The 10,399-nt window shown below is 47.5% G+C and overlaps 1 protein-coding gene across 1 annotated transcript in view; it reads right to left on the bottom strand.

The window, feature by feature from the left end:
- Window positions 1-941: 941 nt before the first annotated feature.
- HIGD1C (HIG1 hypoxia inducible domain family member 1C) overlaps window positions 942-10,399 on the bottom strand; it is a 36,807-nt gene continuing 27,349 nt past the window's right edge. The window contains exons 3-4 of the mRNA XM_029594941.1: window positions 2,607-2,741; window positions 942-1,096 (exon numbers count right to left, since the gene is read on the bottom strand). Coding sequence (XP_029450801.1) covers window positions 1,032-1,096; window positions 2,607-2,741 — 200 coding nt within the window. The 3' untranslated portion in view covers window positions 942-1,031. The remainder of the gene's footprint in view (window positions 1,097-2,606; window positions 2,742-10,399) is intronic.

Below are 10,399 nucleotides of genomic sequence, written 5' to 3'. Positions count from 1 at the left end.
CTACCTACCCAAATTCAACAAATTAGCTTCCATCTAAGTTCAAAAATTAAAGTAGTGGCCAGCCCTCAAAATTCCAAACCCACTTTCTGCTCTGGAATGAACCCCAAGAGGAGGAGAAGACCTTACACCTCTGCCCATAAGGCTACTGTCAAACGCAACTCATTTAATATCAATTTATTCACTTCTTCAGAGCCACTGATTGGTCCCTCCACCATCAGTGAAAGGACTAATCCCCATTTAGTGACAGCGGAGAGATAAATCAGTGGCTGTGGTATGAATAAATTAATATTAATTGAGTTACAGCTCAGAGAACTTACCTTCTCCCACAGGGCTGATGACAAGGTCTTCTCCTCCTGGGGTTTGTTCCAGAATGGGAGCAGGAAGTGGGGGTCTGGAATTTTGAGGGCTGACCAGCACTATTTTTTGAATCTGGAAGGGAGGGGGTTCAGGCTGCAGGCCTGCTAATTTTCTAAATTGGAGAGGAGGCTGGTGCCCCTGGTCTTAAGTGCAGAGGGGCATGCAAATGAACCATGAATCCATAAAAGGGTTTTAGTTTAGCACGCTCTTGGTTTTTACTCCTGGTCTATTTGCATGTCATTAGCTTTCTGCATCCTGCAGGCCTGCCGATTTTTTAATGCCAGTGTAAAAGTAAAACCTGTGTTAAATTTTAACTCTGAATTTAGCATGGAAATAACTCTTTAGGAGAGAAGGCCCTTAAGCAGCAAACAGAGCAGGCACACACACCACCAGGCCAGACTCCTTCATACCCGCTCTTCTCATCAGAATGGAAATTTCCCTTCACCAGCACGGCTGGGAATTTGTATGTGGCTGCAGAAGACAGTTTGTGTTGGGTTTTTCTCCCCATAACTCCTTGGGGGGAGGGAGGCGTTTCTACACCAACCACAGAGTATGCATTCTGTTGTCACTGAATACTAAGTGTACATGAGACGTGGTTATCCTTTTAATACATCACTACAGCATAAGTTAGTGCACACAAGCTTTCATGCCTTTGTTGTCCAAGCGAAGTGGGTTCACTTGTCAGATGGATGAAAAAACTGTGGCTTAATGTACTCCTTGTACATGGAATATATTACACCTGTACCAAAAGGAGAAAAAGCAACACACACAATTATATATACTGTATGTCATACACATAAAATATATAACCAAGCTTCCCTCCATAAGACACACATGCTGCAAACTTTCAAGCTTTCCACCCTCTGACCACCAGGCTTGCTTCGTAATATCAATGTTTTTGCACATGCTCAAATACTCTGGAAGAAAAACAGGAGAGGAAGTGCAAGACATGCCTGTCAAATGAAGCTCTAGAACAGTTCAGGAATGGAAACACATGAAACATTTGGTTTGTTTTTGCAGTACAGGGACCAAAAGTAAAACACTGATGTTTACCCTCTAGACAGGGCAGATATGAGCTGGCACCAGAAAAACAAAAAAATCCTGTCATTTTTACAAAAAAGTGACTTCTCCCTGGAGAAATACCATCATCATTGTTTATTTATGTCACACTTTTCCAGCAAGGCAGCTCAAAGTGATTTACAATAGAACAAAAAAATACAAAGCAGAATATGCAACAGTAGACTCCATAGGATTTGCATCGAGTGAGAGCGTACACAGACGCATGGTACATTTCTGACAGGTAACGGAGCGGGTTTCCAGAGGTTGGAGGTGCCTGATTAGTGAGAGGACTATGCTGCTCATGATTCTTAGCGTCTGTGGTAAGCTGGTAATTAGGGTGCAGACCCAGGGACACAGGAGCAGCAGAACAGCAGAAATGCCCGGGACAGGGTCTGAAGAAACACTCAGGTAAGGAGTTTGTTTGCCTTCTTAAAATAAAGTTCAAGGTGCCATCGATTCAGTAATAAAAGCAGAATAGGACAGCACACTTAAGTGGTGGGGGTGGGGAATTATTCTGTCTGGAGTTAAAGCCATGAAGCAGAGCTCCTACAAGCACAATAAATATAGAACTACATTATTGGTGTGAAAGAACTCTGCTAGGAAGAAGATTGTAAAATTGGGTGCAATTCCTCTTCTTTGTACCTACAGCTCTCTTCATTCTGGTCTGTGTTGAAAGGTTGCTGTCAGGAGCTAGAGCGTGAACATTACCTTTTACAACTGTCGATACATTTTGCACAAGAATTCTAGGATTCTTGATTTTTTTTTCCATTTGCTGTAAATAAAAACAAGTCTCCCAACTTTGCTTCTAACTGGATCACAAACTTCAGATCAAGAGTTTGCACTGTCATCAGAAGTGACTTTCAGCTCAGGAATGGAGTTTTGAGCCAGTCCTAGTTTCGTAAATCTCCCTTCTTTATGTATTTGTATTGCCAAAAGTGGAGAAAATCCAGAGAGAGAAGGGAGTTTTACAAAGAATGGGAGGGGCTTAAAATGTGTCCCTCAACAGCTGGAAGTGCCTGGCTGCTATGGCTCACCCTGAAGACTCCTTGGCAGTGTGCAGAGCCACAGAAGAAACTTATCTTTTTAATCTCAAAAGTTTGAGCAATCTCTCTTTTCTTCCTGGAATTTAGAAGAGCTACCTCACCTAACATTACTGAGAGAAAACAATGCAGGGGACATTAGGATCTTACCAAAGGTCATTGCTCCCACCACAAATCCTTGTGCTCCAACACGCATATGGATGAGATGCACGGACAACTTCTGGTCACCTCTGCTCTTCAGCTTGTAGAGACCATAAGCAACCACGGCTAGAAAGCCAGCCATCCCTGGGTGTGCAAAAGCAAAACGTCAAAACAGCAGCCCTGGTTGTGCTCCTCATTTTATCCGTGTTGTATTATATTCCTCCTACTGGGCTATTTCCATCATCACAAATCTCAGTAAATCAGAAGGGGGCTTCTGTGCTAAACCTTATCAACCCTGGCTAGCTGAAGAGTGGATCTTCATCAGAACCCCATGCAGACATCACACTGGTAAGGTGTTAAGCACCTTACCAGTGTGATGTCTGCATGGGGTTATAATGTCCTTGTTATAATGTAACTTTATTCTCCTTCAAATCGTCTCTGTTTGGTTGGTTATAGTTTCTACTTGTTCGATGTAAACCGAGTTGATTTGATTTGTATCAAGAAATTCGGTATATAAAAGCCTTTAATAAATAAATAAAATAAATAAGCAGGAACACAGCAGAGCTGAAGAGCCAATCTTCAAAGCCCCATGTAGGTGTCACACTGAACACGTAAAGCAGGAATATGGCACAGACAGCTGAAGAGGAGGCACCAAAGGAGAGACTTTTAAAATAGTGAGAGGCCTGGCTGTAATAAAAAGGTGCTCACTTTTTATTCCATAAAGTTTCAAAATGTAAGAAATTGCATATAGTAGGGCAAAAGAGAAGAGGCCTATTCTATGTAAGATTCAAAAGTGTAAACAACAAAATGTCAAGCTTAAAATAGCCAAATGGCTCACATTAGATGGGATAAACACTGATGTAGTACAATATAATTGTTTTAATGGAGAAAATTACTTACCTGATAATTTCTTTTTCCTTGTAGACAGATGGACTCAGGACCAATGGTTATAGTGTACTTCTGATAGCAGTTGGAGACGGAGTCAGATTTCAATTTGACGTCAGCACTACATATACCCCCTGCAGGAAGCTCTGCTCTTCAGTATTCTCCTCGAAAAGCAATTGCGGATATATGTGTGACTGAATAACTTGATTAACTTGGTTAGCTCAATCAACTTGAGTAACTTGATTAACCTGAACTGGTTGACATGATTTCTAGCTGGAGATCGCCAGTGCACTCAACTGAGAAACTCAGACACCCTGCAATTATGGGTGTCTTAACTAGGGGTAAAGTCTGGCTTACCCATGCTTGTCTTGCTCTCGGGCATTGTCACCCGAGGTTTCCGGATTTTGGGGTAGCCGTGGGCGGGATACCGAGTCCATCTGTCTGCACTAAGGAAAACGAAATTATTAGGTAAGTAATTTCTCCATTTCCTAGCATGTAGCAGATGGACTCAGGACCAATGGGATGTACAAAAGCTACTCCCGAACTGGGTGGGAGGCTGCCCGTGGCCCACTTAGTACTGCCCTTGTGAATGCCGTGTCCTCTCTGGCCTGAACTTCCAGGCGTTAGAACCTCGAGAAGGTGTGAAAAGAGGACCATGTCGCCGCCCACCAGATCTCAGCAGGTGACAGCATCTTGGTTTCTGCCCAGGACACTGCCTGGGCCCTTGTGGAATGGGCCTTGACTTGTAGAGGTGGAGGCTTGCCTACCTCTACGTAGGCTGCCTTGATTACTTCTTTGATCCAGCGGGCTATGGTTGTCCGCGAGGCTGCTTCCCCTTGTTTCTTCCTGCTGTGAAGAACGAACAGGTAGTCAGTCTTTCGTACGGATTCCGATCTTTCCAGGTATCGGACTAGGAGTCTGCTGACGTTAAGATGGCGTAGAAGGCGTGAGTCTTCCGAGTCCTTATGCTCGTCTGGAGATGGCAGCAAGATGGTTTGGTTTAGATGGAAATGAGAAACACCTTTGGAAGGAAGGAGGGGGGACAGTGTGTAGCTGTATGGGTCCCGGTGTGAATCTGAGGAACGGTTCCCGACAGAATAGTGCTTGAAGTTCGGAGATGCGACGGGCTGAACATATTGCCCCTAGGAATGCAGTCTTCAAGGTCAGGAGCTGTAGGGACAGACCACGTGTAGGTCTGAAAGAAGCTCCCACTAGGAAGTAGAGTACTAGATTGAGATTCCATAGGGGTACCGGCCACTTTAGTGGTGGTCGGATTTGCTTGATCCCTCTCAGGAAGCGGGAGACGTCTGGATGGGAAGATAGACTGATGCCATCCACTTTGGCTCTGAAGCAGGCCAGTTAAACCTTGGAGTTGAGAGATAACCCCTTCCTCAAGCCATCCTGCAGAAATTCAAGAATCATGGGAATTTTGACTGTCTGCGGAAGGATGTCTCGGTCTTCACACCAGGCTTCAAATATTCTCCATGTTCGTATGTAAGTTAAAGATGTGGAAAACTTGCGTGCTCGGAGCAAGGTGTCAATCACTGTCCTCGAGTATCCGCTCTTCTTCAGGCGAGTCCTCTCAATGGCAAGACCATAAGAGAGACTCGAGTTGTGTTTTCGTGGAGGATCGGTCCTTGCTGGAGCAGGTCCCTGTGTGGAGGTAGACACAGGGGGTTCCCCGCCAGAAGTCTTCGCATGTCTCCATACCACGGCCTTCTTGGCCAGCCTGGGGCCACTAGAAGTACTACCCCCCTGTGGTGTTCTATCTTGCAAATGATCCCGCCCAGTAGTGGCCATGGAGGAAAGGCGTACAGCTGGTCTTCCTGTGGTCAGGTCTGGACGAGGGCATCAATCCCCTGGGATTGTGGTTCTCATCTGCGGCTGAAGAACTTGGGAACTTGGGCGTTGGACCGGGTTGCCAGACAATCCATGGCTGGTGTTCCCCAGTAGTTTACTATCAACTGGAAGACTGTGGTCGACAGCATCCATTCCCCTGGGTCTAGACTCTCTCTGCTGAAGTAATCCGCAGTGACATTGTCTTTTTCCCGTGATGTGGGTGGCTGAGATCTCTTGTAGGTTTGCTTCCACCCATGCCATTGGGAGGGTCTATTTCCAGGGACACCTGTTGGCTTCTGGCTCCTCCCTGGCGGTTGATGTAGGCAACTGTTGTGGCGTTGTCTGACATGACTGACAGATTTGCCCCGGAGTCTGTGACTGAATCATAGGCAGGCTAGTTTGATTGCCCGTGCTTTCTAGTCGGTTGATGTTCCATCCCAACTCTTCCTTGTCCCATTGCCCCTGGGCCATTAGTTCCTGGCAGTGGGCTCCCCACCCTCGGAGTCTCGCATCCGTGGTGAGCAAAACCCAGGTCAGTGGGGATAACCTTACTCCCTTGCTCGGATGGTCTTCTTGTAGCCACCATTGGAGCTGGATCCACGCCTCTGCCGATAGCTGGAGGTGAACGGCGTAGTCTGGGACATCGGGTTCCATTGTGACAGTAGGGAACGTTGTAGCGGTCGCATGTGGGCTCTTGCTCATGGGACGACGTCCAGGGTTGATGTCATGAGGCTTGGAGGTAATCCCATACCTTGGGGTGAGAACATCTCAGCAGTTTTCACAACTGGTCCATCAGTTTACTTCTTCTTGTAGGGGGAAAGAACGACCTTGTCCTATTTGGTGTCGAACCGGACTCCCAGGTATTCTAGTGATTGGGAGGGCTGCAGGCAGCTCTTGGTTGTGTTGACACCCCACCCGAGATTCTGCAGTAGGTTCTTGACTCTGGTGGTCGTCTGATGACTTTCCTCTGGAGATTTTGCCCTGATCAGCCAATCGTCCAGATACGGATGTACGAGGATTCCTTCTTTCCTCTGTGTTGCCGCCACTACTACCATGATTTTGGTGAATGTCCGAGGGGCTGTAGCTAGCCCGAAGGGTAGCACCCGGAACTGGTAGTGACAGTCCAGGATCGTGCAGCGTAGGAAGCGCTGATGATCGTGATGGACCGGGATGTGGAGAAAGGCTTCTGACAGATCCAGAGGTCAGAAATTCTCCCAGCTGTACCGTCCTTATGACCAAGCGTAGGGTTTCCATGCAGAAGTGTGGTACCCTCAGATAGCGATTGATGGGCTTGAGGTCCAGGATGGGCCGGAACGTGCCCTCTTTCTTGGGGACGATAAAATAGATGGAATAGTGTCCAGTATTTTGTTGGTGTGTGGGCACCGGTGTTATTGCCTTTAGGGCGAATAATTTTGTCAGTGTGGTTCCCACCGCTGTCCTCTTTGAGAGGGAGTGGCACAGTGATTTCACAAATTTGTCTGGAGGGATGCTGTGGGAGTCCAAATATTTTCCCTCTCGAATGATGGTTAGGACCCAGTTGTCTGACGTTATCTCGACCCATCTTTGGTAGAATAGGGCAAGCCTGCCCCTCCTATGGCTTCTTCCTGTGGATGGGTCTGTTGATTCTCATTGTGGGGTGCAGCTGGGGCCTGTACCTCAGCCGGCTCCCCTCTTGTTGTGTTTGTTCCGAAAGAACTGGCCCCTGCCTGCGGGGCAAGGTGCTTGATATGTATTTTTATACGGTCTAAAATGCTGTGATCCTCTACCCTTAGATGTTCGGGGAGAGGGGCGATGGCTTCTTTTGTTCTTGTCCTCCAGTAACAGAGGTATTGGGAATTCACCCCATTTGTCGGCTAACTTCTCCAGTTCGCTTCCGAACAGAAGGGCTCCTTTAAAGGACATTCTCGTGAGTTTCATCTTGGAAGTCACGTCGGCTAACCAGCTTCGGAGCCAGAGTTGCCTTCTGGCTGCCACTATGGATGAGATTCCCCTGGCTGAGGTGCGCACCAGGTCGGAGGTCGCATCTGTGAGGAAGGTTATTGCTGGTTCTAGTGTTGACTGGTGTGGTGGTGTTCCTGGCAAGTGACAAACAAGCGCGTGTCACCACGGCACAGCAGGCAGCAATCTGCAGTGACATAGCTGAAACGTCAAATGACTGTTTAAGGATGGATTCCTGACTTCTGTCTTGGGCATTCTTGAGTGCCGCTCCTCCTTCGACTGGAATTGTAGTGCGCTTTGTGACAGCACAGACCATGGCGTCCACTTTGGGGAACCCCAGGAGTTTTGGCTGAGGTTCCAGGGAGTATAGGGCTTCTAGGGCCCACCCTCCTTTGAAGCTGGCCTCCGGAGCATTCCATTCCAGATCAATCAGTTGTTGTACAGCCTGCAGCATTGGGAAATGGTGTGAGGCCTGACGGAGCCCGACTAAAACCGGGTTAGTCTTTAGCTCTGCTGCAGTGCTTGTGCCTGGGATGGCCAGCGTCTTCAGGCTCAGATCTCGTCTTTGGAGAAGAAACGCATCATGGTTCGGTATGATTCCGTTCCCGGAGGGAATCTGGCTCTTCCTCCAAGGGGTCCGTGTCCCCTAAGGGGAGGCTTTTGTCCGGAGGAGGCACGTCTCAGGGAGGCAGAGAGGGGCCTGGAAGGTTTTGGTCCTCTGGCGGAGCCTGTGGCTGTAGAATTCCACCCAGGAAAAGGTTCCTGGGTCTATATTGAACCCAGTGGCGTTCCCAGAGGGGCCCATCTGAGGAGGGGCCGAGCCTGGGATAGAGAGGTCCAGAGTACTATCGTTGGTGGAGCCAGGTTCCTCTACTGGCAGAGGAGGGCCTTGTCCCGATTCCCCCAGAGCCACCTCGCACTGTAGGCCCAGGGCAGTAGCCACTTCGTGTTGTGCAGCTTTCAGGTGGCAGGCTAGGCAGAGGGCTTGTCCCTTGGCTTTCTTGGCCAGCGGTGTCATGATTTGTGCGCGTGGAGTCATTCAAATCTAGTCTGCGCAAATATGCACGCGCTGGGAGGCTTGCGCGCAGGATTCAAAAGATGTGCATGCAAGTTGGTAGATGTGCGCACCGCTGTGCGCACGGGCCTACAGCAATCAAGGGGGCGAAATGGCACTGCAACCATGCGAGCAAGATGGCGGCTCCCCCAGAGGGTCTCCACGTGGGAGGACCCTCGCGCCGGATCAGGTCTAGCCCGGACGGGGCTGCTCAACCCGACTGAACAGATGCCGGAAGGATGATCTGTGCGGCTATCCGAGCCTCGAAGAGTTTAAGAAAAAAGTTTTCTACCTTACCTTTCTCCGCGCTTCCCGGTCTCATGCCAGGCGGTCTCCGGCTGCGGGGGGAGAGGGAGATTACCTTCACCGCCGCGCTCAGTATTGCACCCGCTGCCTCTCAGCCACTCCTGTTCCTGGGGGCTAAGTCCACGCCAGGAACCGGCTATCAGACTGAGGCTTACCTCTGAGGGATCTCAGAAATCACCTCAGGAATTCTCGACTGGGGGAGGGACCCTTAGGTATCACCGCAGGAGAGCGGGGCTCCTCTTTAGAAGTAAGATTATTTCTTCAGTATTTTAGAATTTTCTTCTTTGGTTTGGATTTTCTAAATACTGAGCAAGCGTGTGTATAGTCCCGTACTGCTAAGGAGACGGAGAAATACCGAAGAGCAGAGCTTCCTGCACGGGTAAATGTAGAACTGACGTCAGATTGAAATCTGACTCATCTCCAACTGCTATCAGGAGCACACTATACCCATTGGTCCTGAATCCATCTGCTACACGCTAGGAAATGTTTTTTTAACCCACCGAGCATAGCTAGTTTACTATAGGCGACCTATAAATATTTTAAATAAATCAAACATACATTTTGGCAGTTTGTAGAGTCTAAAATAAATGTAATTACTAGACATACCTGTTCCATGTCACCTTCTTTATGTTTACTGGGAATTTGGGAGGGGCAATTGTTCTCTTCCGATCGTAATAGGATGATTACTCAACTAGTACATATGGCAAGGCTTATTGTTACATTATTTTGAAAGTCTGCTCCCCAGATTGAGTTTTGGTTTAGACATTGTGGATACTGCCCTACTTGGTGGGGGGACAAAACATGCCCTCAGAGGTAACTCAGATGCTTATGCTCTGATCTGGGAACCTTACTGGGAAAGGCTTGAACAAGTGAGCTCTGCTAATTAAGAACATAAGAACATAAGAAAATGCCATACTGGGTCAGACCAAGGGTCCATCAAGCCCAGCATCCTGTTTCCAACAGTGGCCAATCCAGGCCATAAGAACCTGGCAAGTACCCAAAAACTAAGTCTATTCCATGTAACCATTGCTAATGGCAGTGGCTATTCTCTAAGTGAACTTAATAGCAGGTAATGGACTTCTCCTCCAAGAACTTATCCAATCCTTTTTTAAACACAGCTATACTAACTGCACGAACCACATTCTCTGGCAACAAATTCCAGAGTTTAATTGTGCGTTGAGTAAAAAAGAACTTTCTCCGATTAGTTTTAAATGTGCCCCATGCTAACTTCATGGAGTGTCCCCTAGTCCTTCTACTATCCGAAAGAGTAAATAACCGATTCACATCTACCCGTTCTAGACCTCTCATGATTTTAAACACCTCTATCATATCCCCCCTCAGTCGTCTCTTCTCCAAGCTGAAAAGTCCTAACCTCTTTAGTCTTTCCTCATAGGGGAGTTGTTCCATTCCCCTTATCATTTTGGTAGCCCTTCTCTGTACCTTCTCCATCGCAATTATATCTTTTTTGAGATGCGGCGACCAGAATTGTACACAGTATTCAAGGTGCGGTCTCACCATGGAGCGATACAGAGGCATTATGACATTTTCCGTTTTATTCATCATTCCTTTTCTAATAATTCCCAACATTCTGTTTGCTTTTTTGACTGCCGCAGCACACTGAACCGACGATTTCAATGTGTTATCCACTATGACACCTAGATCTCTTTCTTGGGTTGTAGCACCTAATATGGAACCCAACATCGTGTAATTATAGCATGGGTTATTTTTCCCTATATGCATCACCTTGCACTTATCCACATTAAATTTCATCTGCCATTTT

The sequence above is a fragment of the Rhinatrema bivittatum genome, chromosome 3 (genome assembly GCF_901001135.1).
Source record: "Rhinatrema bivittatum chromosome 3, aRhiBiv1.1, whole genome shotgun sequence".
NCBI lineage: Eukaryota > Metazoa > Chordata > Amphibia > Gymnophiona > Rhinatrematidae > Rhinatrema > Rhinatrema bivittatum.
The sequence above is the reverse complement of the archived record's forward strand: the minus strand, read 5'-3'. Positions and strand labels throughout refer to the sequence as shown.